General features: G+C 42.3%; 3 protein-coding genes across 6 annotated transcripts; 1 reads left to right on the top strand and 2 right to left on the bottom strand.

Annotated features, from left to right (window-relative positions):
• Positions 1-224: 224 nt before the first annotated feature.
• Positions 225-18,752, bottom strand: kif20ba (kinesin family member 20Ba). Of its 4 annotated transcripts, none has more exons than XM_023830950.2 (34): positions 18,610-18,752; positions 18,099-18,321; positions 17,278-17,349; positions 16,868-16,987; positions 16,617-16,755; positions 16,232-16,416; positions 16,076-16,136; positions 15,651-15,860; positions 15,442-15,553; positions 15,080-15,151; positions 14,720-14,866; positions 14,298-14,460; positions 13,926-14,213; positions 13,677-13,816; positions 13,487-13,589; positions 13,185-13,386; positions 13,043-13,083; positions 12,824-12,943; positions 12,438-12,591; positions 10,589-11,741; positions 10,267-10,399; positions 10,013-10,135; positions 9,868-9,928; positions 9,370-9,495; positions 9,036-9,169; positions 4,939-5,094; positions 4,579-4,755; positions 4,234-4,380; positions 4,040-4,117; positions 3,712-3,903; positions 1,640-1,708; positions 1,285-1,441; positions 1,063-1,202; positions 225-960 (listed from the first exon to the last, which is right to left on the bottom strand). In XM_023830950.2, the coding sequence occupies exons 2-34, from the start codon at positions 18,210-18,212 to the stop codon at positions 877-879; spliced, it is 5,373 nt and encodes a 1,790-aa protein (XP_023686718.1). In that variant the 5' UTR covers positions 18,213-18,321; positions 18,610-18,752; the 3' UTR covers positions 225-876. The 4 variants fall into 4 exon arrangements, with proteins under 4 accessions (XP_023686718.1, XP_023686720.1, XP_023686719.1 ...); XM_023830952.2 differs by having other exon boundaries at positions 1,285-1,423; XM_023830951.2 differs by having other exon boundaries at positions 13,677-13,813.
• Positions 18,753-18,787: 35 nt separating this feature from the next.
• On the top strand, positions 18,788-22,869 carry rpp30 (ribonuclease P/MRP 30 subunit). The gene is made up of 11 exons (XM_072703236.1): positions 18,788-18,945; positions 19,348-19,403; positions 19,829-19,885; positions 19,969-20,034; positions 20,112-20,180; positions 20,313-20,402; positions 20,933-21,049; positions 21,131-21,160; positions 21,451-21,488; positions 22,036-22,115; positions 22,315-22,869. Exons 1-11 carry the CDS (start codon positions 18,864-18,866, stop codon positions 22,434-22,436), a joined length of 807 nt encoding a protein of 268 aa, XP_072559337.1. The 5' UTR covers positions 18,788-18,863; the 3' UTR covers positions 22,437-22,869.
• LOC111859553 (ankyrin repeat domain-containing protein 1) lies at positions 22,753-26,382 on the bottom strand. The gene is made up of 9 exons (XM_023842324.1): positions 26,249-26,382; positions 25,302-25,475; positions 24,880-25,005; positions 24,596-24,703; positions 24,393-24,491; positions 24,214-24,312; positions 24,009-24,107; positions 23,823-23,921; positions 22,753-23,456 (listed from the first exon to the last, which is right to left on the bottom strand). Exons 1-9 carry the CDS (start codon positions 26,267-26,269, stop codon positions 23,379-23,381), a joined length of 903 nt encoding a protein of 300 aa, XP_023698092.1. The 5' UTR covers positions 26,270-26,382; the 3' UTR covers positions 22,753-23,378.
• Between the last annotated feature and the right edge of the window lie 641 nt (positions 26,383-27,023).

The following is a 27,023-nucleotide window of genomic DNA, read 5'->3' as shown; positions in this document are numbered from 1 at the left end:
CTGCCACAAAGGTGCAGTACAAACATCTCCACTCACTGCTTTTGGCTCCATTTCCCATATGGATTTATACGACCCGCGAGACTGCTGTATAGTCACGTGTCTGCGAATGTTTAATTAATGCTGCAGAGATTTATTTACATTAAAAGATACTTGGGCGCATTACAGCAGATTTTTTATTACTGGAGCGTGGGTGAAGCCGAATGAATATTGACTGACTCATGGCGTCAGAGATAACACTCGCTGCTTTATTGAAAACACCAGCGAAGGTCTCGGGAACCCCGAGAAAATAACGACTCTGGATTCCTTGTTGTAGGACATATTCTACGAAACCTGATCAACAAAATACACAGACATACATGTTCACCAGACACCACAGCATAAAGCTTCCTGATCTGGAATCGAAACACAAAGTTTGTTCAAATTGAGATGAAAGAGGGGGAAACGTGTTACTTGTTCACATCTCTTCATTCTGCCGAGCCTCAATACACAGAACTTACAGCAGCCCACATACAACGCATACAAATAATACAATCAACGATTACAGCATGGATGTGAAAACATTTGAAAAATGTACATATATTTTCTTAAAAATTAAATAAAATAATATAAAATGGCAAATTAACATCAAATGATTTATGCTACAACTATGAAAATTTGTTCCAGACAAGACAAACTCAAAAATGTCACATGACAAAGGAATAGCTTGTTTTTTTTAAAGACTTTGCCTGTCATTGTACTTTCATAACCGTAGAAATCTCTCCAAGAAATGGTCTCTAGGTTTAAGTCAGAGTGCAAAGTTCTCAGCAACACAGGATCTACTTGTTAATACATAAGAAATTACAATTTTAAACAAGTATCGAGTAATCGATAGCCTGGTCAATATTTCTTGCCTGTTCTGGTCCTGAGTCTTCTTTTGATAATAATATGATCACTCTCTTTCTCTTCATCAGGAAGAATGATCTATAAGAGAATATTAAGGATTAGACAATGAATGAGCACTATCCACCCACTCCAATTATTTATTCAGGAGACACGACGACAGATCACACTCCACACACTTACTGGGTTGGATGGGATGTCAAGGGGAGATGAGATTTCAGTTTTATAAAGTTTTCGTTTTGACTTCTTTGGCTTCAGGCCAATTGTTGAGTCACCCTCCGGTTCAGGTGATTTCGACTGCACAAGCTCCATGATCTTTTTAGCTATTAAAAAAGGGCAAACCTCAGTACAGCAGAAGGAAGGAACTCCTTGCCGTCAACCCTCATCAGTCTCCAGCGGTCGTACCTTTGCTCCCAAGCAGATTTGGGGAACTCTGCAGGAAGTCTCCGATCTTCTGCAAAGCCCCATCTTTCCTGTTCCTCAGAGTTGATTGGGACTCATCTCGTTTCGTGTGTGTGTTTCTGCTGAATGCAGCTGGTGATTTCTTGGGAATAGACAGAGACTAATTAAAACAAACCAGAAATTATAGTCAACCAACCTTGTAATTAAGCTTTCAAGTCTCTATGCATTTTTCTCCATACTTCAAAACATGCCGGTCGTTCAGAATGTACACATAATATCTGTACTAGAATAACTGAATACCTTAAGACCAACTGACAGATACTAAAACATTCATTTGCCAAAAAAAAAAAATCTCAACCTTCTCATAGTCCTTGTTCATCCTAGTGATTCTCATGTTATTCTTCTTGTTTTCACTGTCCACCACATCCTATAGGAATGACAAAGGCTCACAGTAAGCCCTCTCATGTGTCCCAGGATTTACCCCCTACTCCCCCATTTAGCGTTACTCCCTCTAATTAGGTGTTAAAAGTGTAGAGTCATGGGTTGCTGGGGTAAGTATGTCTTGAGCAACATATTCTTTCGGAAAATTGGGCTGAGACTAGCTATCTTGTCGCCTCTCACTGCTCATTTAAAATAAGACTAACATCGTTATGTGTACAAGATTCATAACCTAACATCACTTAACTAAAAAATAACTGATCCATATGATAAATGATTTTGCCTGATACAAGACTACAACACTCTGGAATCGTCCTTTTTACTCAATATTGAAACACATAGGACATTATATTATGTTAAAGGATGGTTCATACTTCTCCATACGGTCGAAAATTTATGTCATGTTTGACGTCACCGTGTGCCTCAGTGGACGAACGCCTGCTGCACTCCAAATTTGTGTCCGTGCAGCCGTATATGCACAAATATGGACACTGCACATAATCGATTTGATAGCATCCACTTTAAATACCAACAGGGATGCTCTTGACGAGCATTGGGATAGTTTGCAAACCCTACAGACTATTTATAAAGGTAATAAAACTGATACATAAATGTAACTACGTGTGTGTGTGCGCAGACTCGTCTCGAATTGAAAATCTCACGCCAGCCAGCTGTGCTAAGAACGCAGCTTGACCACAGAAGTATGCAGGTTTCCGTGTACGCGTACGAAGAGTGGACACGCAACATGAAGAGTGGATATTGCTTGTCCCTATAATCAATGACCTGCAAACATATTGGTGCATGCAGGTGTTTTACAGAACAAATAAAAATAAAATGTTGATACTACAATCTAGGGAGAAGGATTTGTGCACCCAAATGGATAAAATATTTACGATTACATGATTCAATTTATTAAATTTTGTATTGTATTTTTAGGTTATGATGCAGTGAAGCAGTTGCTGCATGGAGAGAATAATCAATTCTCGAGCCATCGATGGCAACCAATCAGGTGTTTTGGTATCTATTAAGGTTGCACTTAAGCTCTCCCTTAAGCGATCTCTTAGGTCGTTTGTGAAAGACGAATAGGAAAACAAATACCTTTCGTAAGATATATCTTTAGAGTCGTCGTAAGACGCCAAGAGTCACCATTATCACCCCAGGTGGTTTAGCTCATAAAACAGATTTCATGGTGTATTAAGAAAGAGCTTTAGGTGTCTACAGATGGAGGAGCAAGAATGCTGATCTGCTTAAATTTTTTTTTCTTTTTTAAAAAGTTGGTACCATGTCATAATGTTAGACTACATCTCAAGTTTCAAATTTACATTACCGTCTAATGGAAATATGACTCAATAGGCCATCATTTACTTAAGGATTGCCTGGCTAAGATTTTGCAGTCCCAAAAGAACTGCTGTTCTTGATCTGAGAAAGCGGAAAACTGGGACATTCATTTCATTTCATGTTAAATACCTGCACTCCCCCAGACCGGCGTGCTTTAGGGAGGTCTTCTTCTGTTAAGTTAGTGCTTTTCATATGAAAATGAAGATGGCAAAAGTGAGGAGGAACAATGCACATAATTTCCCTGAAACACCATTTTACACAGACAGCCCCTTTTAGGGAACCTACATTGTATACGAATGCCTTTTTGAGGCAAACGATGATTATGCACTCTGTCCTACAGTTAAGTGAAAACCCTCAACGTCATAAAAGAAAGGTGAAAATGGAAAACTGGGGTAGGAGTGGGAACGAATCTTGGGGGACAGGCCTGCTTAATGAGGTCATATGATGCTTTCAATTTTCAAGCTTGCACTGGACCACTGAGAAAGACATTTCTACCCCTCCTTGTTTTCAGACTTCTGACCATCTCAGCCACTGTGTGAAAATGGGTTTACTGGAGAAATTTGGACTCATTTAGCCCATCCCACAGGTAAAAAAAAAATAAAATAAAAAAAAAAAACACCCAGAAAAGGAAACCTCAACACCCGCAATGAATACCTTGTCCATTTCAGTGCTCTTCCTCTTCCTGGCCGCCCTGGTGATCTTGACTGTCACCGAGTCACCGCCCTGCCTCCTGAGGTTCAGCTTATTGGGCTGCAGCGGCGTGAACTGGATCTCCAGCTCGGGCTTGGGGAAGCGGCTCGTCCTCCCGCTCTCCGTGGAGATCTCAGAGGAGTCCAGCACGGATGCCTGCCGGGGGGCAGCGCCAACGTTACATGGCGAGTGTGGGGCGGGTAGAGTGCCAGCGTGCCTCGACATCTGCCAGGACCCCAGGTACAGACAGCGAGCTGCTCCGACTCCCCACATTAATCATTCTGTTACTTACCTCCTGTTCCTCAGAAGCCTGACAGCTCCTAATGTTTTGTCTAGTATTACTGCTAACCGGTGGTTCATTTTTGCCAGTCTGAAGGAAAATAAATCTTAATGATTATTCACATTTTTATACATGTTCACAATCATTACAGAACAAATGGTGCTGCTGCCCTTCACGGTTCCATGACTGACATAACGAGGTCTCACCGATTTTCTCAACTCCCCGCGCCTCTTGGATACAGGAGACGTTTCTTGGCCATTATTTGAAACCACAGTCAGTTGTTCCCTTAATGCTGCGATTTCTGATTCTTTCACCGATAAGATGTGCTGAAGACTTTCAATTTTGTCGTTGGTCTGACAATCAAAAAAATAATAATAAAAAAGATCAGCTGTGGCTGAGAATGTTCAATCGAGGGGGAAAAAATAGTGTTAAAATAATGTGAGAATGTCATAATTGTTAAACATTTAATTTAATGTTTAATATTTTAAAATAGGCTCGGTAACAAATCAAGTAATTGGGTTGTGGGCTTACAATATCTAATCTATACTGACCTCTTGTGGCAGAAGACTGCATTTTTTTAAGAGCTCAGTAATCTGTTCGTCTTTCTTTGTATTGATAGCTGCAAGCTTTGTCAGCTGAACTTCCAGGGCTGTGACCAGTGAGTCCCGCTCCTTCCTCCACTTCGCAAGGTCGGCATCCTTGTCAGAAAGTTGCCTTGAGAGCTTCTCCTACAAACATACCAAAGTATAACATACGACTTGTGTCAGAATCATAAAATTGGATCTTAAGTTAAGTCTGAAACACATGTAGCAGCTGCTTTGATCTCTGCCTCCAACATCAAAGCTCTTAAAGTCACAGACACACACAGGTGTGGGCAGGTGTTGCAGTAGAACAAGATAAGAGCCTGTTACCATTGCAGTCTGCATCTTGGCGTAGCGCTCACGGTCCTCTGCAAATTTCTTCATCTCCTGGATCCTCTTCTCCTCGGCCTCCTTTGCATGACCGATCAGGATAATCTTCTCCTCATGCCACGTCTTCCTGTCGGCCTGTAACTTCTCTTTAGTGAGCTGAAAGATACGTTCAGACTACCAGTTACCTTCAGAGAACGGTTGAAATACGTTCCTAATTCAGCTCCTATGGCCAAATAGTCTCTTTGGTAGAAAAATGCATATAGTTCGAATACAAGGTTTACCAGATACACAGGTGATTGTGTTAAGAGCGAAAGCGAAGCGGACGCCTACACACCTTGGTTCAACATGAAATTGTACGGCTTATTGCAGAGAACCAATTAGTCAAATCCCTTGACTGTTTTACTATCCATATAATGGCTGATTCGTTTACTGTAGGGGTCACAAACCTTTTTGAAACAGAGCTACTTCTCGGATACTGAGCCATACGAAGCGCTACCAGTTTGAAATGCCCTCCTAAACTTAACTAAAACTCATGTTTTAAATTCTTTTTTTTTTTTTTGTCATTTCCAAATCTATATAAATGCAAATGTGATTAAAGAACAGCAACAGGATAAAATTAAATTTTAGACGCTGCTCACTGGTGAGTTGTGCTATTTTTAGAACAGGTTCGTGGGCGACTCATGTGGTCCTTGGGGGTATCCTGGTGCCCACGGGCACCATGTTGGTGACCCCTGGTTTACTGCATCATTTTTAAAAAAAACTAAATTATCCATCCATCTTCCCTCAGCTCATCCTAGTCAGGGTGATGGGGGACGTGAATCCGATCGCATGCAGCACAGCTCCTGCAGGTTGGTGTACACCAGTGGTCCCCAAATGTGCTCCTGAAGATCTATCACCATGCAGAGCTTATGTTGGAGCCAGCTATGTTGAAGCTAGGTGGCTCTAATATTGAGATGCTGCTGAAGGGCCTGATTATCTGCATCAGGTGTAAATTGGAGCTGCACCTAAGATCTGTGGGATGGTAGATCTCCAGAAGTAGGGCTGTTGACCACTGGGGTATACCCTGGGTGAGATGCTACAGTCATACAGCACTGCCAATATAGAGATGCACAACTGCATTTCTTCAGAATACACCAGTGGCGGCCAACCAGCTGATTGTGACAACTTCCAGTCCCCACCCGGGTTGGCAAAATATACTGACAGAGACCCACTGCCCTCCACTGGCGAAATATAAAGGTCACCATTCAGTAGCACACCACTGCAAGAAAGTTGTGGAAGCCTATATGTCAGAGGGAGAACATGCATGCACACAGAGCAGATGTGGGACTCAATGGCCAGGCCTTTGATGTGTGAGGGAAGCCTGTAGTGGGGGTTTGTGCCCTATGCTGCCTGACATACTCTGGTCAGGGTCTCTGGGGTTTGTAGAGCGTAAGAGGCTGGAGATCAGAGGGATAGATCATATCTATATACAGTTTTTAACTTATGTATTGCTATTATATAGCGATTTCTAAAGAATATATACAAACATTAAAATTGAGGACTTCGAATAAGGTCTAAGAGCCTCAAATCATCAGAAGCAGAAATAAACATTTTCACATATTTTTATTGCAAAGCACCCCCGGACCCACATTTTATTTTTTTTACCCACCACCACCCCCCCTCTTCGGAGGACAACTTTATGTTTATGACCCACATTTAAAGACATTTATTACACAGACGGAAAATAAATGCAAAGACAACCAACAAGGAGTTACAAAAAGCATACAAGTAACAAACATTCCATTCATTTAAAGAAAATAAAAAATAATTTGATTCTCCACGCTCCGCATCACACTTAAGTGCCGTTACAGCTGATGACTCACACTGACCACACCCTCCAAATGGAAGGTTAATGCATGCCTGCATGCCAAGTTTCCTCAAAGTCTTCAAGCCCATCAACAAAGGTATATCCGATTTGCTCCAAATGCAGTGTATTAAAGATCAGGCCATTCGACTTGGTCAAATGCCTTTTCTGCATCCAAACTCAATAAGACCTCCAGGATTTCCTGGAGAATTCATTGTATTTAAAAGACACCTGAGCATGTGAAATGAATTTCTTTCGGGAATTAAACCTGTGATGACACCATGATTTTGTTTGTAATCTTTTAGCTAAATTTTTTATATGTGTGTTTAGAAGGGAAATGGGCCGGTATGGCCCAATCGCTTACAAAACTTTGCCCTGTTTTATGATAAGTATAATTATACTTCTTATGCAAATATGGAACTAGCGACTTGGTAAACTTCCTTACGACTTGGTAAACTCATTACCTACCCCATCTGCGCCTGGACTTTTAACAGGAACTGCATTTATCTTTGATGTGTATAATGCCTTATAAAACTGCCAAAATCAGTTATTTATAGCTTTGTACAATGTAAGGGCATCATCCAATTCCGATTAATTCTGAGAATGCCCTGGTCACTCTCCAACTTTGCTGCATTGCCAACAATTTATGTGGTGTCAAACAAACATCTACACCTAGACTGAATTCCCAGAATATGTTTACAAACAAATTTAGTTTAAAATCAAATAACTACTGATACCAACATCTTCTGGGTTCTATAATTACAAATACAGCAGATCCAGTACTATTATCAAATATCAAAACCAAATTAGCTTAAAAAGAGAAAGGATTTTTTGAGAGAAACCATCAAGTATGACACATCCCTTATGACTGCACATCAGCCACGTTTAGAGATCTAGGATTTTCTCAGCATCATCCTTGTACTCAGCCTTAATCACTTGTCACACACCTTGGACAAATACCCTTATGGCCTTTCCAAAGCCAAAACACAGCTTTTCCTTGAGTCCAACAGAGTCTCAATGTAGCCCCATGTTAGATTTTTCATTGCATAGGTTAAATATCAAGTTTACAGGCAGTCCTCATTTACCCGGTTCGAAGTGTTTCTCGGCATACCGGTCAGCGAATTACAGAAGAGTTTCCCTGTTCCAGTCCTGGAGGCCAGAATCCAAAACAGTCTGCAGACATCCCTGCTCAAACACACCTTAATCAGCTAATTACCAGATTTAGTACGTGAGTCTGAACAGGGAAATCTATTGTGTTGCAAAGGGGTCCTCCAGGACCTGAACTGGGGGACCCTGGAATACAGTCTCGGCATCACTGGGTGCGACCCGCAGTTAAGGCGGATGCAGGACGGGTTTATTTCGCAAGATATTCCAGGCAGGAGTAAAAGCCGCCCGCCGTTTAACTACGGGGTTATCCTTGAAGATGACTGATTCTAGTCAGATTCTTGGTGCTCGTGGCCTTGTTCCAGTTAATCAAACGCATGACAGCGGTGCTTCGGCAGAATCGGGCGTCCTGGCGTCTCGGCTTCTCCCCGAAGGGCTCTGCACGTATGATCTAACGGGCATTCAGCCCGACCTAGCGGCTCCACTCTTAACAGAGCAGCCAAATCTCTGCACCGTTCCGTCTTTTAACTACAGGTTTGCCTTTTCGACCAACTGAAAGTAGCTCCACTGGCCTCGGGAGGCGTTTTACCTTATTCTCCGGCTCTACCGCGGAGCCCGAAGTGCACGTAGCAGAGTCAGCCAGCTCCTTCAAGCTTTGTTTCTGGGAATCCATTTTGCCTTTAAGAGCCGTAACTGCTGCCTTATTCTCGGCTTTCAGGGTGGCGATTTCCCCTCTTAAGGAAGCAGATAAATCCCTAATTTTCTCGTCTATTTTGTTGCATATTTCCGACCTAACGAGGGCTAGCTCTGAGTGTAGTAAGGTCATTGCTTCCAGAACCGCGCTGTTTTCTTTAATCTGATCATCGGCTTTGTGATGCCGGTTTGCCAGGTCCGTCTGGCCTGTAGTTTCCCCTGATCCTGATTCATCGGGTTTAGATCGCGTTTTCCGTGGCATGCTAGTTAAAAGCCCCCTCTTCTCTTGTTCACCGGTTACTCCAGGTACACCGCTTTTCGAATTATTTTAATAAAGAGCCAGCTCGATTTTATTGGGACGTAATTTTACATATCTGCCGGAGGTACAGGGAGTGCGTCCTACACGCTCATTGGTAAACAGCGGCCCCCACAGGAAAATAGATGTAATAGCACTTACCTCGAGCGTCTCTTTGAGTTGATCGATTTCTTGTTTTGCAGCTAGAAATTGACTTAAACTGCTTTCTTCCGAATTGCCGGATTCTCCACCTTCATTGCGCTCCGGCGGGACGTTTTCCTTCAGCTTCTGTAGCTCTAGTAAAAAATAATAATAATTTTTAAAAAATTGTACGCAGAAGTAAATACATAGAAACAAAACCGTAATCATAATTATAATATATATTCAGATCTGTTCACAATAACCCCCAATATAACTTAAAATTATGACTTTGCCCCCCTCCCCCTCCGTGTCACAGAGAGCAAGGCATTACTTTTATATTTTTTTAAATACCCACGTTCATTTAAAGAATCTATTTCCTCCAGCTGAGCTTCCAGAACTCGGTCTTGCTCCTCCTGAGTGTCCTCTTGTTCTTTTAACGCAAGCCGCATGTTTTCAATAATCTGCTCCTTGGCTCGAAGGTCTAGTCGGATAAACAAATGCATGTAAATGGAAGACCTTCTGCTAATTTTCAGATGCTGGTTTCAGCAGAGCCGACCGAGGGGGCCGTCAACGTGAACCTAGGCAACGGTGTCGTTAATGCTGTATGTATTAAAGTCCAGAGACAACTCAATACACACCATGCACAATCATTTTTAAAAACTGTATCTTTCACTTTTTTCTGTCTTGTGTTTATGTATCCATATATCATGATTAAACATCTTACATATTTCTGATAATTACCATTTCTTGCACTATGTCCAATGAGAAATTCTCAGGTGTCCCACACATCACAATACTAAGGATACTAAATAAAGACAATAAAAAAGACTTTCACTTGAGTTTGCACACCTACCATCACAGGATTTCTGGTACCTCTGCAGATCTTCCTTGGATCTGGCATCACTGGCCTGTTCCTAAAAGTCAGTAAGCAAAGCTTCAGCAAGTAATACGAGTAAACAAGCCCTTCAGATGCTGTAAATGTACCCAGCAGGACTCACGCTCTTCAACTGCTGGATTAGGGTGTCTTTGCTGCTCAGATTTGTCAGAAGCTGGCTTTTCGCTTTCTCCGATTCGTTCAGCTTTCGTTTGAGAGATGTTTGCTCTTCACGCAGATATTCAATCTATCAAAAATATACACCAAAAAAAACCCAACAAAGGCTAGAAATAAACTCATCTGCAAGAATATGTTTGAGCAAATATCTGCAATTAAGCTAATGCTGACTAAGCAAAAGCAGAACAGTTGGTCACAAACCTCCTTTTGCACTTGCTGGATCTGCTTTTTGGAATCAGCTAGCTTTTCCTTAAGGTCATCATCTTCTTTTCTTTGCAGTTCAAGCATCAGGCTTTTGACTTTATCTGAACTGCTGATCATCTCCTCCTTTATCCTGTAACAAACAAAATAAAATGTTTGCTGTCAACCAGACCGATGAAGGGTTTTCACAATGAATTGAGCGAATCGTAATTTCGGTACCATCTCTACTCCACTACAAAACAAAGAACCAACACAGGTAGTATACAGACTGGGAATCGCCACACTCCAGATGACAGGCATTAAACACGAGATGGCCACTTGCCTTGAGAGCTCCTCTGCCCTCCTGGCCAGTTCAGCATCCTTCTCAGCGATGGCGTCCTCCGCCGCTTTCAGCAGGTCCCGTCGTCGCTCTGCCTCCTTGCGCCTGGCCTCCTGTAGACACTCAGACTCCACGGCGGCAAGCTTTTCTTGGAGTTCACTCAAAGTCGCGCGTAGGGCCACCATCTGGGTCTCCTTCTCCAGAAGCTGCTTCTCCAGGTCAGCTGTTTTTGAGGCGTTCGCTCCGGCCACCTTCACTTGCTCCTCCAGCTCCGCCACCTGACCCTCAAGGGCCGCTACCCGCACCTCCAGCTCGGCGTGGCTTCTCTTCATTTCCGCAGCAGCTTTCCTTTCAGCTTCCAACTCTGCCAGATCACCCTGGGCTTTTCTAAGGTCAACCAGGTCTTCATTCAGTTGACCAGTGATTTGCTCCTGCTCAGATGCCTGCTTCCTCAAAGAGTTGATGTCCCGCTCCAGATCGTCAATCTGTTGGGTTTTCTGAGCAGATTCCTTCACCACCTTCCCGCACTCCTGCTGCAAGGCAGCCATCGTTTCATGGAAATGGTCACAGTTCCCACTCGATGAGAGCGCTCCTTGTTCTTCCAGTTGCTTTTTAAGAGCATCAGTTTCCTTGGTTAGGGACTCTATAGTCTTTGCCTTCTCCCAAGAATCATTATTGCGCTCCACCAGGAGCACTTTAGCAGCCTTTAACTCCTCGGTGACTGTCTCCACTCTCCTCTTTTCCTCATCAAGCTCTTGCTGTAGTGCATCGATCTTCTTAGCCATGTTCTTAGATTCCTGCTGCCACCCATCTTTCTCTTTGCCCAGAGCTTCATGTTCTTCCGCAAGTCTGTCCTTCTCTTTCTGCTCCACGCACAGGGATGCCTTAGCAGTCTCACAAGCGCACGTCTGCTCCAACAAGTCCTTGACGAGTTTCTCGACTTTTCCCTCGAGCAATAACTGGCTCTCTTTAAGCTGATCCATCTGCTCGTCCTTTAGTGTTATGGCATTGAGAAAATCTGCTTCTGCAGACTCCATTCTCTCCTGCAGTCCTTTGCACTTCTCACGCAACTGCATGAGCTCTACGTCTTTTTGATCACACTCAGTTTGCAGTTTGTCAGTATGGGTGGGGGAGACACACCGGTCCTCCTCAAGAGCTTTTGCAAAGAGAGGACAGCACAATCATGTCAGTCTAAACCTATATAGATGACACACCATTAAGAGGTGTAATTCATTAAAATTCAATGGCCAAATTGACCATATTGCACTAAATTTGGTCTGTTTACATCACACTTATTCCTTGACAAAGGAAGACTCTAAAGTTATCAAACACCAGAGGCTGTGTGTGATTGGGTTTCATTTTATTACCCAAAGTCTTTGAAGGATCCTGAAGACCACTATGAACCAACAGTTTAAAATGTATTTTTTTTTTATTAAAGTGATATAGCATTTGAATAAGTTAGAGAAACATCAAGAACATGGGAGTTATTCCCCCCCCCCCCCCCCCCCCCCCCTTCTTATATAAAAACATATCCAGACAAAAAAAATAAATAAACGCCCATGGACTTTTAACTCGGCCAGCCAAGAATGTGTTGGAATAGTACTTGGGACATCTTGGAAGACAACAACAAAACATAAAAGGAAGCATTACATTTAATATGCATATTAACAATAACATTTTTAAAAAACCCAGAAACATAATACAAAGCCATAAGAAAGCTACTTCTGCAAGACAGATAACCTTTTTTTCAAGCGAAAAAATTTGCGCCCTTTGAGTACAGCCTTTGTGTTGCCTGCTCTAGATGCTACAAATGGCGGCAGCCTTTTCTCATCACTCTGAATGAAGCTTGTACCTTTCTTGAGGGGCGGCTCTCCGTCGAGGTCCGTTGGGAAGTTCCCTGACCTCTTCTTGCCCTCTTTCTGGGAGCTCTCACCTTCTCGATTTAAACACCTGCAGTTCTTCTGCAGCTGCAGCATTTCCTCCTTGATATCATCAATAAAGATCCTCTGCCAGAAGAATAGAATTAGCATCAAATTAGCTGCAAATGCTGCATAGCCTTCCCATACTTGCCCCCACATTAAAAGTTCTGCCTGCCCAAAACCCTATGAAAAAAAATTTAATCGAGGGGGGGCACTTTAGCTTCTTGGACAAACCTATAAACATCTTATTCCAACCCATAAATAGGACACAGGTATAAAGAGTTTTCAGGCAAACTGTTTAAAAAATAAAATCACTTACGCCATTCGTGATTGTTTCAACATGCTGGTCCATAGCGGTTTGTAACTTGGTGATCATATCATCCTTCTCTTGACAGATCTCCATCAGCTCCTGAAACTTCAGAGTCTTGGCCTCCAGATTCTGGTACAATTAAAAAAAAAAATTCAAAATCATGGCATAATAATGTAGCAGAACATTCTTCCAGGCAACAAAATTTGATTTGCGAGAAGAAAGTCCTACCCTCTTCGTTTCATCTAGCTGGTCACAAGTCTGCTGCGTTTCTGAAGATAAGCAGATTTAACATTAACTAGAACCATAAAAGCAGAACCTTACTGAATAGGTAGCATGCTTTCATTCTCTCAGACACACGCTTCCAAAATACCATTCGATTTGAAAGTGAGGAGCTCTTGCGTTTTCAGAAGTTCCTCCGACAGGTCGGCGAGCCGTTTCTCCAGACTGGCGACAGTGCTGCTCGGATCAGGCAAACTGAGACATACATGGGCTGCCTCTGCATCCCTCTTAATTTTAGCCAGGTCATCCTGCATAGTCTCGATTATCTCGTCCATGGAAACCAGCTTATCCTCCTAAAAACAACACAGGTCATGTTAGGAGCAATGAAAGCTAACACTGGTTACAAGCATGAATGCGCTGCAAGGCCTCTTGCCATCTCTATTGACTTCGTACCTTTGACTCTTCACCAGCAATTCTGTTCACCAAGGTCTTCCAAATTTCCATCCGTTTCTCAGCCCTTTCCTCTATGATCTCCTTTTCTTTCAAGAGACGCTCGCTAAAATAGCAACACAAAAACAGGCGCATTACTCTGAAAATTTCTCCCATTCTTTCCATAACTGAACATCAAGAACCACAGTCTTACTTGTAATCCTTTTCCATATTGGAAAATAACTCCATGAACTCTTTGGTGACCTCTTCACGAATACATATCTCTAGCGTCAGTTTCTCAGATTCTGCTTTACAAAGCTTTGCCTGCAGTTCCTGTGTCAGAGACACCAACTTCTGGAAAAACAATTACGGGGTTCTTAGTACATTTTCTTATTTTACTAGAAAGCACGACGACGACGACGACAACATCTAGAGGTACGTCAATGCTACAAGTCCCACTCACGCTGTACGTTTCCCTTTCAATTTCTGTCTCATCTGCTTCTTGAATAGTGTCTTCCATCATACTCTCGGCGTAGCTTTCCTCATCACCACCAGCATCATCATCCTCATCACCACCACCACCATCATCATCATCTTCTTGGACATCCTCCAAACTCCTCTCCCAGCCAACTAAAGAACTCTTCCGCTTGGCCCACAGGTTCCTTTGGTCAGCACTATCGATGATGAACGATACCTCCCTCACAGACTTCTTGGGAACGACGGGGAGAGGCTTGGTGTTGAGGACGACCACCTGCACAGCAAAAGGTTGTTTAAGGTTTTGAGACGGTCAGCGTACCATCATGGCCACACCGATGAGAGTCAGACAACCTCCTACCTTCTGAGCGACAGCAGAAAACTTCAGGACATTCAGGGTCTCATCGAACATGGAGGCACACTGGTTGACGTTGACAATCATGCAGGTTTTTCCCCTGCCACAGAAGAAGCCCTGCAGGTACTGGGTTAGCTTGCTCTCTCTGAAGGGGACGTGCTGCTGGAATCTGCAAAGGAATCCTTCATTTACCTTTGCAGGAGCCAAAAGTTGATGAAGCCATCTAGTAGGTCACTTGTGGGATTTTATATTTATAGTAGATATTTGTTAGAGGCCTGCTCTCTCAGAGGTCTTCATTTCAACAGAGCGTCAATATGAATCTTCTGTCATGACCAATATCACCGAGGTACAGATCAAGACTCTCCACTGAAACGTCAGTTATTGTTGACACACACACACACACACACACACACACACACACAACATACTTTGATTGTTGGTTGCGCCTTAATGCATTAATGCATTTTCCGAGAATCAGCAGCGAAGTGTTGATGTTGCCGGCCTCTTTCAAGCGATCACCTTTATTATGGGTCTTGCCGCATCTCTCTGAACCTGCTAAATCACACAGTGATAACCTAAAAGAAATAAACACAGAGAAACATCTGTAACTGTGAGATTCAAGCAACTGCAAAGGTAAATTACAATGAATTATATGCTGTAGCTAGGTTGAGGTCACAGGAGGCTGCTTGGGGTAGAAGTGGGAGGCCTGATCTAGTCACACTTGGTAGGAAACCATGAATTCCCAAAGTCAAACATGCACGCTGCAGCCGAGAGGTGTGAAAACTTACTCGCTGATTGTATGGACACGGGGAATCCCCACGTCTTCTATGCGAATCAGCCGAATGGAGAATATGCAGTGACTGGAAATTAATACAAATCACAACATCAGTTTGTTAATTATTAAACAAACAAATGCATTTCATGTTATAGAACTGGGGTGGGCAATCTCATCCAGAAAAGGCCATTGGGCATGCAGGTTTTCATTGCAACTCCCCAACCAGATTACTAATTAGAGGACTGGTTGGTTGAAGAGTCCTCACACCTGGGTTTGAACAGCTGAACTAAAGGTTATCCCAAAAACCTGCATACACACTGGCCCTTTGCGGATAAGAGTAGCCACCCCTGTTATAGAATGTCTCTTTATCCATACCTTCTGCTCGAAAGGTTGTTGAGTTTCGTACAGGAGAAGCTCTGATTCTTCTTGCCAAGTTTTAAGACTCTGTAGGCTTCGTCTGCATCATTTACTTGAATCCACTTGAGATCTTAAGGAAAATTAGTCCAAAAAAGGGAAAAAAAAAAAAAAAATTTAAAACATTATTACGTAATGCATCCAAAACATGCATACATGGAGCATGTTACCTTTCACAAAAGAATTGCCCTTGACATCCTGAGACAGGCGTAACATACTCCTCTTCATTGAACTGCCCGAAACAGGCTCGAGCAAGTCATGGATGTTTTCATTATAGATTTCACAAAAAGAAACCCAGACTGAAAACTTTGTGTGACTGTCCACATCCAGACTGAAGCTATTCTCCTCCGCAAATACACCAGTGTTGCTCGTTGTCGATCCTATAAATATTAAAAATTCAAAAATGATAAAAGTAACCAAAAATCAACAAGCAACAATTTAAGGGATAGAAAACATTTTCAGAAAAGCGATATAGTCTCTTTCACACACACAAATATGCACATAATACCTGAAATTACAGTACAAAAATTTTTTTAAATAGTAGTAAGGTTATACTGAAACAACATTAGGGTCTAGAGGAAAAGAATTCCTTCACCTTCAAGCAGGGTTGCTCTGCAGGTACTCTGCTGGCTGGTCATGCTTTTCTGGCACTCACTCTAGGACAATGAAGGGGGAAAAATTAATCCACAAAAAGCCATTTTCTCTTTACATAATCCAATAACTGATATCCGGGGAGAAAACCAAGACCAACCTCTTTGAAAAACCTCATAATATTTCTTTTGTTTGCAGTTTCTTCATCCTGCTGGTCTTTAGTCAGCCTTGTAAATTCTCGACATCGATGAGGCTTGATGTTCATCTGCGTGTAGATGCGTTCTTCGATGCTGCTGAAGATCAAGTTCAAAGACCTTGGCAGAATTCCACCATCCGAATCGGAACCTAAAAGGAGTTCATTCACTGGATTTTTTTTTCTTATTTTGATGTTTAGATTACAAAAAGCAGATTCCAGGTGACTTTCAAAACCTGTCTACGGAGAAGTCACTATTAGCAGAAGCGGCCCAAATATGCAGTTTAACATAAATCCAGGTTTAGTAACAAGCAGGAGGAGAATTTTTCCCCATCCGACATGAGACACAAACCTAAAAATGTGAAGGTCTTCCCAGCATTGGTAACTCCATATGTGAACACCAGAGTGTTTCCACCTTCAAGAACATTTTTGACGAGACCTTTAACTGTGCCATCAAATATCTCCTTCTGTGTTGTTTCTGGACCAAAGACCTGAAGAATAAAGTAAAGGTGCCAAATACACAAACACACAGACACTAGTAGAGACGAACTGACCAGCTACTTCTAGCCTCGAGATTATGTCATTGCACATGGAAAAGCTCACCTGTGAGAACTGAAATCTCTGAGCAGTCTGAGAAACAGACTTATCACTTAACCGTGCAGACAGGGACGGTCTTGGAGCCTTATATAAAACGGTGTCTGGGAGTTCGATCTTGACACATTCCTGCAGGTCCGGTGAGAAGGCAGAGGATGTGTGAGAGTGACATCTCACTCTAAGTGACATCTTAGAGTGACATCTGAATCTCATTTGCTCTTTGGAAAAAGCAATGCACGTCCAATGTAACAAGCCTAAAATTGGCATCTCCCCTGGAGACCTCACAAGTATGTTTACAAATGCCACCCTCATAAGGTATTAAAGGTGGTGTTTACCCACTTAAATCCTGCACTATGAAAATAATTTCCCCCTCGATTCCCTATGTAAAGAGGTCCATTGCAAACCCAATTTTGCTTTACCTGTGATTCACCACTGTCAAGCTCCGCAGACGTAAACGGACGGACCCGAAGGTAAACCTGCAAATGTTCTTTCTGAAGTTTGCCAGATTGGGGAGAAGAAAGAAAAAAATAAAATTACCAGGTATTCTGACAGCAGAATCAACTTTACTGAATCTAAAATAAACCAAACCTAAACAACGATAAATCCAAAACTGTTGTGAATTTCACAAAATATACAGCATACATATATCAATTATATACGCACACACACCTTCGTAACTTAGGGCCATTTATAAAATTTACAAAAACGGTCAAAACTAATGAGATACTGCTCTAGAAACAGTCAAATTTCACGGTCTATTGCTTGCATGAGCAGTTGTCACAGTGGACCAAGCATCATTATGATTTGAGCTTGGTAAATGTGCTGCCAAAACAAAAAGAACAAACATACACCATCAAACACACATAAATAAAATACCTCTAAATGGAAAAATCGCAAAGTGGAAATTAAAACAAACCAAAAAGTTCACAACAATAGTTTTAACAGCTAATATGTAACAAAAAATAATAATAAAAAGCTATACATTGGACAACCTTAATGAAACATGATAAACAATCAGTTACCATTAACTCAGCAGAGTATATGGCGTCCTCAAAACAAAATGCAGTTCTGTAAACAGACCCCCGACAGCCTTAGGTACCCTGACAGATTCAGGGGGCCTAGCACATTACAGGGGCCCTAGAATACGAAAAACTGTATAATGTAAGGGGTACCGGGGCCTCAAGGTGACGTTTTATCAGGAGGTCCATAATGTCTAGCTCCTGCCCTGCCGACAGCTCACCTCTGTCACACCAGAAGGTATAGCGGAGAAGTCGGCCAACAGGTCCTTCTTCAGATCCTCCACAACCACGGACTCCGCTCGTTCCGGTTTCAGGCTCAAACAGGATTCCATCATGCTTGACGGGGTAAAACCGATATACCTGATGGACGGCGAAGCCTGCTGGCTGCGCCTTTGACAGGCTCAGATTAACCACGACACCGACACCACTTTGTCAGATGCAGTCCTATACAATAAACAAGAGCGTCAACCGACACATATAAATCAAAACAACGATTTAAGAGCGTGGTGACCGAGTAACTGCTGTTCCTTGAGTTCAATATTTTACTTCTTGAAAAGCTTCTTAAAAGAAACTCTAAATAGGACTGCTGTGTAGCTCTTTTAAAGACCAGGCCAGTTAGCTACCAGCCACCATTTAGTTACCCTTAGCTAACCTTATACAACAGCTCAAGGTTGCTTTCATTTTAACGGACTGCAAGCCACAATGAAAGAAAGACAAACAGGGAAAACTTACGTTGCAGAGATCCCTTAACCACTGCCAAAATTAACGTCTACCAATATTTTACCCAATTCTTGCGACATAGAAAAAAAGAGAAAAATGAAAAGCAGCCACACTGTCCCTTAGGAAGACCGATGTGCCGCGGTCTTATTTTTAAATTTGACCAATCGGCTGGCAAGCATTATCGCAAAGGCTCATGGTAGCGGTATGAGGTATTGACTACAAGTCCCATAAGCCTCTTCTGAATTCGATGCGGCACATGTTCAAACATGGTTGCGTTCGCGGATTTAAACATTAGTAACACAAATGATAAGAAGAAGCTGCAGAGCCTTATTGAAACGGCGGCTCATCGTGAGTATGACTTAACAATTGTGTTTAACAGTTTTAGTAGGAAAAGAGTGTTTTCTGCCTTCGTTTCTTTGCGTTGTCTTGGCAGCCTGGTTTGTAGTTCGTCTAGCAATGACGTAACTATTTTATTAATATTTGCCATTTGACAGTTTAACGTGTTTCTTTTTATTATTATAGTATCACACTTGCCTTTTTTTTTATCGAATTGTGTTGTAGTATTTGTAGTATATTATTGTACGTATTTAGCAAGCATGTTTAGCAGAGGGTATACATTTTAACTTCCTATTAATTCAAACGTAAAAATTCTTTATATTCAGTTGCACCTAACTGCGTTGTATGTAGTCAACTGCCAATCTTAAAGTGGTTAAAAGTGTTATAGTTATTTAAAGTGTTTTTGTTTTCTAGTTGGCTATTCTACCGTTGCCATAAATCACCTCGTTGAGATCCAACCAAAAAAGCAGGTAAATGATTTTCATTATAGTTTCAGCGTGAATGGATTTGCTGTGAAGATGAACGTTTTTGTACCAGGTACTTTGTTCCCATTTTAATACGAACGTAATGGTGAAATACGATCATCACTGGTTTGTATTAGTGATTAACGCTATGAATCAGATAATCCGCGGCTGTGTCAGAATTCAGGTGCTGTATTCGAAGACCGATAATGTCACACTCTGTCAAAATGCAAAAACTTAAAGGCTCCTGTGCTTGGCTAAATAGTTTAAACTATTAAAGGTAAACCTGAATTAGCTGAAAGTGTCCTCCATGGCATAGATTATCTGGTCACCCTAACTATGAATGACACTCAGTTGTGTTTCTGATTGAAAACAGGTTAGCCAAATAAGATTTCTACATCGGTGTTTACTGACTATCCGCTTAATATTTTCAGGAAATTGCGAAGCCAAAATGTGTTTCCGATTTGTTCGACCAGTTTCCTATTGTACAGGTAATATAATATTTTGTTTATACCACATTAAGTATTTTTAGCAGTGCTCTGTAGCATTGACCCATTTTTAAAAATTTGTTTAGGGTACGTCAAAACCAATCAAAGTGTTAAACCGGCTGACGCTAATGGTCTCTGACGCATCTCACTTTGTAAGTATGTGATATTCATATGTACACAGTGTTTCTCATAGTTCGATTATTTGTTTATAAGTGCAATGTCGTTACAGAGACCCACTTCAGAGTTAAAATCCTATGATATAGTGGCAGTGTATCCTAAAACGGAGAAGCTATTTCACGTGAGTTTAAATTTGAACTGATATATATATATATATATATATTATATATTTTATCTTGTCACAGATTTCGGATATTCCTGTGTTGTGTCTTCCCTTTTGACTAACTTTTCTTTTCTTTCCCCCTTAAAACAGGCCGCCTGCATGACCTTTGATGTTGACATTATTTGTGTGGCGGTGACAGAGAAGCAGCCCTTTCACTTTAAGAGGCCCCCGGTTTTTGGTGTAAGGTTGTCAGGGGAGGTTAATTATACAGGAGGTAGTTCGCCATGGCTTAGTGGGTAGCAAGGGGGCCACACACCTCGGGGACTGGGCTTCAGGTCTCCGCCATGGCTACATGTGTGTAGTTTGCATGTTCTCCCCATATCATCGAATTCCAGTCCCCCCCCCCCCCCCCAAATTGCCTGTACTGTAGGTGTGAATGATGTGTGTGTGTCCTGCAATGAGTCAGCACCCAATCCTGGGTTGTTCCCTGCTTTGTGCCTGTAACCTCTGGGATAGGCTGTGGACCCCCCGCCACCCTGATTAGGATAAGCAGATGGGTTTTTAAAAATAAAATTAACAGTATTTCTACTCTGAAAATATTAATGTAGTGGTAATGACATAGCAGAAATAAATTGATTCATGCTACCTTTCAGTTCTGTTAGTATTCTGAGCATGACATAGCTATTATTTTCATAGTAAACATTGATATTGTGATTATTAATCTAGTTGAATAAACAGGAGTGGCTTTATCCTTTATTCTGTTTTCCTAGGCAATTGAGAGAGGAGTGTTCTTTGAGATTAGCTATGCTTCAGCAATCAAGGACTCGACCATGAGAAGATACACCATCTCTAACGCCATCAATCTGATGGAGACATGTAAAGGAAAGGCAAGTGTGATGCAACAATGATGCTGATGTGTGTATTCATAGATTCTGTTTAAAGTTCCCCTTTTTTAATTCTCCTTACAGAATGTAATTGTATCTAGTGGGGCTGAAATGGTAAGTTCCATCTTGTCAAAATATTGGCATACAAAAAAGGATGACATTACTATGAGCCCAGTGTGTTTTTTTTCTCACTCTCTAATCACCTGACAATTGGAACAGAGGCAGCTACACTTGAGTATTTTGCTGTTTTCCTGTATTGTTAAAGAAATTGACAAAGTGTGATCTATTCAGAAATATTGAATTTGAACATCAAACAGCAAATCAAACTTGTGTACAATCTTTCTTTTTTTGCCTTTGGATCTTTATACCAAATTTACATTAACCGTGGTTTTCTCTGTTTCAAGCCCCTTGAGTTAAGAGGACCTTACGACATCGCAAATTTGTATCCTTTCTGGAAAACGGGTGTTTGTCAAAGATCTGTTCAGTTTTATTACTTGATAAAAGTCAGTATATCGATCCGTCTTTTATAGCTGCGGGTCCTATGCAAGGTGGCAGAAATTCCTCAGCAGCAAAGAGCGAACATGCAGTCCCCACACATGCAGAGCCTGGGCGGAGGCTCAAACCCTGGTCCCAGAGATGTCAAGTGGCAGTGTTAAGTTAACCTCTGACCACCATGCCTCCCAAGTCAATTTACCTAATTGGAAATACAAACGTGTTTATTCATTAAATTCCCTGTAATTTTTATGCTTCTATTTTTATTGCTTCTGCTTCTTCCCTACTAGAAGCTTCTCTGCACCGCTAAGCTGCAGTGTGTAAGTTCACAGCAGTTTTGTGTTGCCAGTCATTAAGGACATGATCTCTGCTACAATGAGCAGCCTTTTGTAAGGTCTGATGTTCTGAGGTCATTAGTTGCCCGCTGCCGATCTGGCTGACCCCGGATCCGTACCGCGTGGATGAAGTACCGCTATGATCCTGAACTGGGGGCTCAGGGGGCTGCTCTTCGGACTGTCTGAGGGCGATGCCAAAGCTGCCGTTTCTACCAACTGCCGCGCCGTCCTGTTGCACGGAGGTACGACTGCATGACTCCAATAAGGCATTCATTTCAGCCCTCGGGCTGTATTTCAGTGACCTGCCGCTATTCATTCTGCCGCTTGTTTTGATGCGTCTGGAATGTGGCGAATGGGTCTCTTCAGCTGACCGTAAAGCCCGCCTGAGGCTCCTGTTCTACCTGTTAAGTACAAGCGGGCTAATGTACTGCTTTTCCGCAGAAACCCGAAAGACTGCCCTGGGGATCATACATACAACGAAGAGGATGCTACCCGCTGCAGAAGGGCAAGACGAGGACAGGGAACCTCCGGTGTCAAAGAAAGCCAAAGTTCACACCGTGTGACTCGAGTTTATCCTGATTATTACTATCACAGGAGTTTGGAACGTTTTCGATCCCATACCGGAGAACTTTAAGAGCAGTTTATTTTTAAAAATGTATTTTTTGCGTATTGCTCAGATTTTAATCTGAAGTGTGTAATAAGTCTGTTATGATGACTGATCTATGGGCAGTCTGTATGAAATGAGTTGTGTTTGGATGCGTAAACATGACTACGTTGTGGCATTCATAAGGATAAAGAGCAGCCTAATTTTGGAAGTATATAAATATTAAGAAATGTATACAAGACATAAGACACAAGAAGGGTGTTCACACAAGAAAAATCAGTTAAAATGTTTATTTAAAACTAAATATTCAAATAAAATGTACATAGCATTTTACATTAAGTACAAAAAATTACTGTGACTTCAGCAAGTGCATTAAATCCCAAATGTGTCCATGTTCGTCTCTCTGAATCTTTCCAGTTTGGACGACAGCCTTCCCCTGCTCAGAACATTCTACAAACCACTTTGTTTGGTTCTTGTAAACATACTGTTTACATTTTTCACCAGCCTGTTGTCAGTCCTAAATTTGTCTTGCTTTTCAAGGACCACGCCCACGTATTATTTCCACGTAGTGCTATGGTGATAGCAGTTGATCTATAAAAATAAAGTCCCTTATTTGTGTTACTTGAAGGACAAAGCATGAGTATGTTATTTAGATCTCATCTATATTCAGCAGCCCAGTTTCCCAAACCAGCATTCTGTTGCCAGCTTTTCATGGCACACGTCCCTGCAACACTATCACCAATTAAGTTTATTAATAAAAAGATATTCTCTGCACGCATGATCAACTGCGCCTTCTTTCCAAGTCAGCCCGTCTCGAGACAATATTGGAAACGTCAGTTGAAAAGGGTTGTATACAATGGTTATTCCATTACCAGTATGAACTTTTGTCTGTATTGTCTGTCTACATGTTAAAATTGCCAAGAATATTTTTAGCTCCGCTTTGCCATTCCAGAAGAGTTTCCATTGGCGTTTTCCCTTCCTGAAATAAAATTGAGTTTTAATATACAAATCTCCGATATTATTACTGTGAAATCTTTATTTTGTCATCGTCTCTGGTTTGTATCCCAAATATGCAATACGTAACCCAAAAAAAGGTTTTACATTAAAACGTTTCCTTTCCCCTACCACTAGATGGCACTGAAGTACACTGTCGTTACTACGTATATTGTGTGTGTGTGTGTGTGTGTGTATATATATATATATATATATATAGTATAGGGTCTTAGTGAAAATCCAAAGGTGAAAATTTAAATCCTCATAAAATTTCTTAATAAATGAACTAAATATTACGCCACATCATTGTGGTCATGCTCATCCTGCGTGGGGACAGGGCGTGTGTACTTACACAGTTCCTAATGCTCAGCTTGGCTCCATGGAGCAGAAGTAGTTCGATCATTTTAAATCTGTTCAGTCTCACGGCATCGTGAAGGGGCGTGTCTCCATCCTAGGTGAACACAACCGAAAATGACCTTAAGGGCCTTTTTTTTTTAACATCACCGGTTTGCTTTAATGCGAAGACTTGTGCACTCACTCTGTCTTTGGCGTTGAAGTCCGCGCCGCAATGAATTAAGTATTCAGCGCACTCGTAATGTCCGGTTCTGACAGCGACGTGCAGAGGGGTGCTGTGTAGCTGGGAAACAGACCGGGGGGAAAAGCTGTTAAGTAATCTGCACCTGGCCTTTAGCATGCAAATGATAGCCCCCTCATCATGAGAATCATGTCCCTGCCATTATTACCTTATCCCTGGCTCCGATCTTGGCGTTATGACTGAGCAGCAGCTCCAGTGTGGGTAGATGTCCCCCCCGACAGGCCCAGTGGGCAGCGGTGCACTCCAGCTGTGAGAGGACCAAATCATACGTGAGACATGCGGCCGACGGCTCGCGCGATATCCCAAATCGCGTCTCTCCGCTGGTACCTTATCTATGTCATCGATGCAGGCTCCCGCCTCTAGGAGCTTCCTGCCGATCTCCACGTGGCCCTCGGAGCATGCCCGGTGCAGCGCGGTCCGCTTGAACTTAGAGGATTAAAAGAAGGGGGAGAACGCTTCCTATCAGCATTATTCTGTCAGACAGGGGCATCGGAGCGGCGTGCCACTGTGTCTGTCACTGAAATGCTCACATGGTCGCAGACGCTGGGGTTTCCACCGTCGGCCAGATATTTCTCGATCACCGGCAATTTGTTTTCGGCAGCCGATTTGAGGAATGTCACCTCATCCACCACGTCGGGCTGTGTGAGATTCAGATGGTAAGATTACCTCCTCAGTAAATTACCATAGCTTCTTACTAGAAGAAGGCACGGACGTTCAAGGCACAGGTTATTTCCTAACATGAATTGAGCGATGCCACTCTGGTCCCGGCCGCCTGCAAAAAAATAAAGGGTCTGGTAATGATTATTCCTCTTACAATGAAGTCTGGCTCTGGATCTTTGATACGCGCTGGCACCTTCTTCGTCCTCTTCCTCTTCTTGAGCAGCAGGATGTTGTGAAGGTCCTCTACGGTCTCGAGCTTCAAGCGGCCCGCACTGTCAACCTAGCAGAGAACAGGCTTTTTAGAAACTGCCACGGGAACAGAAACTACTACCGTTAAAAATTACCAATAAAGTGCATTTTTATAATTTGCTAGGTTGTCCATTGGGCAGCCAAGTACGGTGCATTTGAAACGTATATACAAGTTCTAGGTAAGTTATGTTACTTATGGCTGTACCTTAAAATACTTTTGATTATAGTTTAAAAAGCAATTATGTCTGCTACAGCAAAAACATAAATATAATTACTATAAATTTATGTTTGTTAATGAAAGCTCCAGCAAAACCAAGCTGGACGTACTTTTAAAGAGTCCAAATTGAATTCATTAGCGCCTTCTGGGACGGCCGTCGCTCTTAAGTGGGATCTGACGCCATCCTGCTTCTCCGTGTTCATCGTCGCCTCATACTGCCCCCGGACAAACTGCCCCGGGTGGAACTCGCTCTTCTCTTTGCCCTCGCATTTCTTGCCGGAAACCTTTGAAGAGAAGGTTAAAAGTGTGATTTCCCTATGTAGGGATCCCAAAGCCTAACCCTGTCCCTGTCCTCATTACCCCAGGCCAGGGTCACCTTATGATACAAGTTCTCTGACAAACGCGAGAGCAGAAGCACCGGAGAAGTGAAAGTGAGAAAGAAGATGCCATTTACGCCACACTGGCTGAACATCATGTGCCTTTCAGCAATTTCCGACTGTTTTATCAATTCTAGATCCATGATCCCACTTCCATGCTACTACATTCCTGAAATTAGTTTAAATTACTGAAAAGAACCAAAATGTGGCCTACGTGCTTTAAAAAAAACAACAGACATATGGATGTGTGATGCAACAAAATCAATTAGTAGTTCAGGATAAACGATAGCTTCTAATTGAAATTGTAATCCGTTGCGGACTAAAGCCTCCCTTCCCCCCAGGGTTAAATATGTAGTTCTTGGAGTATCTATATGAAAACACTTGCTATGATTAACTAAGGCAGCGTGCTATTAGTGTGAACACTGTCGATGTGATTTTAGCAGCCGACCCTTCTGAATTTGCTCTGCTCCAGCTGCTAAGCAAGGAGCTCTGAATTTTTTTCCCAAGTTATTTGAGCATATCCTTCAGATCAGAATTCCCCCTTAGTGCTGCTAATCAACAGGATGTACATTAAATCAAGATGAAGATGTTTCCACAAAACGATATGGGGTTAGTTTCAAGGATGACGGAAAAAATGCTATGTATTCAAGGTCGGTTCTAGCTTTGTTGAGACCACCTACCAGCTCTTGGACAATCCCCATGTCTGCTCTGTGCTGAGTGATCCTCTGTGAAGTTTGTCTTATCCAGTCTGTGCTGCTGTGTCTCAGTCAAGGACCTTTTATATGTGTTATGAACCCACGAATGAGATCATGCACCAACCTGGGTCTCCGGCCACCTCCCACCCACGAGAAAGGTGCCTCGTCACATGGGGGGGGGGGGGGGCAGTTGACCACAAACTGATGTCACCCGGATTTTTGAAGGGGGATGCCATCAAATCTCCTTCCTTCCTGACAGCATGAGTCGGTCTGAAACCCGAATCTGGACAATGCTTGGTGGCCGTGCGCGGTGACCAAAGGGTCTAGATATATGGGCTCTCCTTTCATGTCCCCTGCATTCGCACGGGACAGCTGACGCCTGACTCGTGACGGCAGGACGCCGCGTTGCGTGGGGATAAAACGGGAAAGGATTGCTCAGCAAACATTACAGCATCCATCAGACTATTTATAAAAGAAAACCAGTCTTTCTGTCTCCTTGCCTCAGGCACTGAAAACTTTCATCCAAATGAATCTGTCACATTTCCTGTTTGCTTGTGTGATCTAAAGTTTCTGATGGGCCATGCATTCCTTTGGTGCAAATAAAAATGATCACACATCCATATGTCTGAAATAGGCCATCGTAAATTATACACACCGTGAAGTGAACAGCAAACTAGACAGCAGTCAGTTAGCACATGCGAACATAATCACTTTGACAAAACTGTATCTGAATATATTCAAGGTTAGTGAATGTACTAGT

This window comes from Paramormyrops kingsleyae, chromosome 20 (assembly GCF_048594095.1).
Source record: "Paramormyrops kingsleyae isolate MSU_618 chromosome 20, PKINGS_0.4, whole genome shotgun sequence".
NCBI classification, from domain to species: Eukaryota; Metazoa; Chordata; class Actinopteri; order Osteoglossiformes; family Mormyridae; genus Paramormyrops; species Paramormyrops kingsleyae.
The sequence above is the reverse complement of the archived record's forward strand: the minus strand, read 5'-3'. Positions and strand labels throughout refer to the sequence as shown.

Coding starts and splice junctions, on each gene's coding strand:
- kif20ba (XM_023830950.2), bottom strand. CDS start 18,212: ATGATGGAATCCTGTTTGAGCCTGAAACCGGAACGAGCGGAGTCCGTG. Junction 13,590..13,676: donor AATATGGAAAAGGATTACAA/GTAAGACTGTGG, acceptor TTGCTATTTTAG/CGAGCGTCTCTTGAAAGAAA. Junction 9,170..9,369: donor AATAGATTCTTTAAATGAAC/GTGGGTATTTAA, acceptor ATTTTTTACTAG/AGCTACAGAAGCTGAAGGAA.
- rpp30 (XM_072703236.1), top strand. CDS start 18,864: ATGGTTGCGTTCGCGGATTTAAACATTAGTAACACAAATGATAAGAAG. Junction 20,035..20,111: donor TCTCTGACGCATCTCACTTT/GTAAGTATGTGA, acceptor ATGTCGTTACAG/AGACCCACTTCAGAGTTAAA. Junction 20,403..20,932: donor AGAGGCCCCCGGTTTTTGGT/GTAAGGTTGTCA, acceptor CTGTTTTCCTAG/GCAATTGAGAGAGGAGTGTT.
- LOC111859553 (XM_023842324.1), bottom strand. CDS start 26,269: ATGGGGATTGTCCAAGAGCTG. Junction 24,492..24,595: donor ACCCCAGCGTCTGCGACCAT/GTGAGCATTTCA, acceptor TAATCCTCTAAG/TTCAAGCGGACCGCGCTGCA. Junction 24,313..24,392: donor GCATCGATGACATAGATAAG/GTACCAGCGGAG, acceptor GTCCTCTCACAG/CTGGAGTGCACCGCTGCCCA.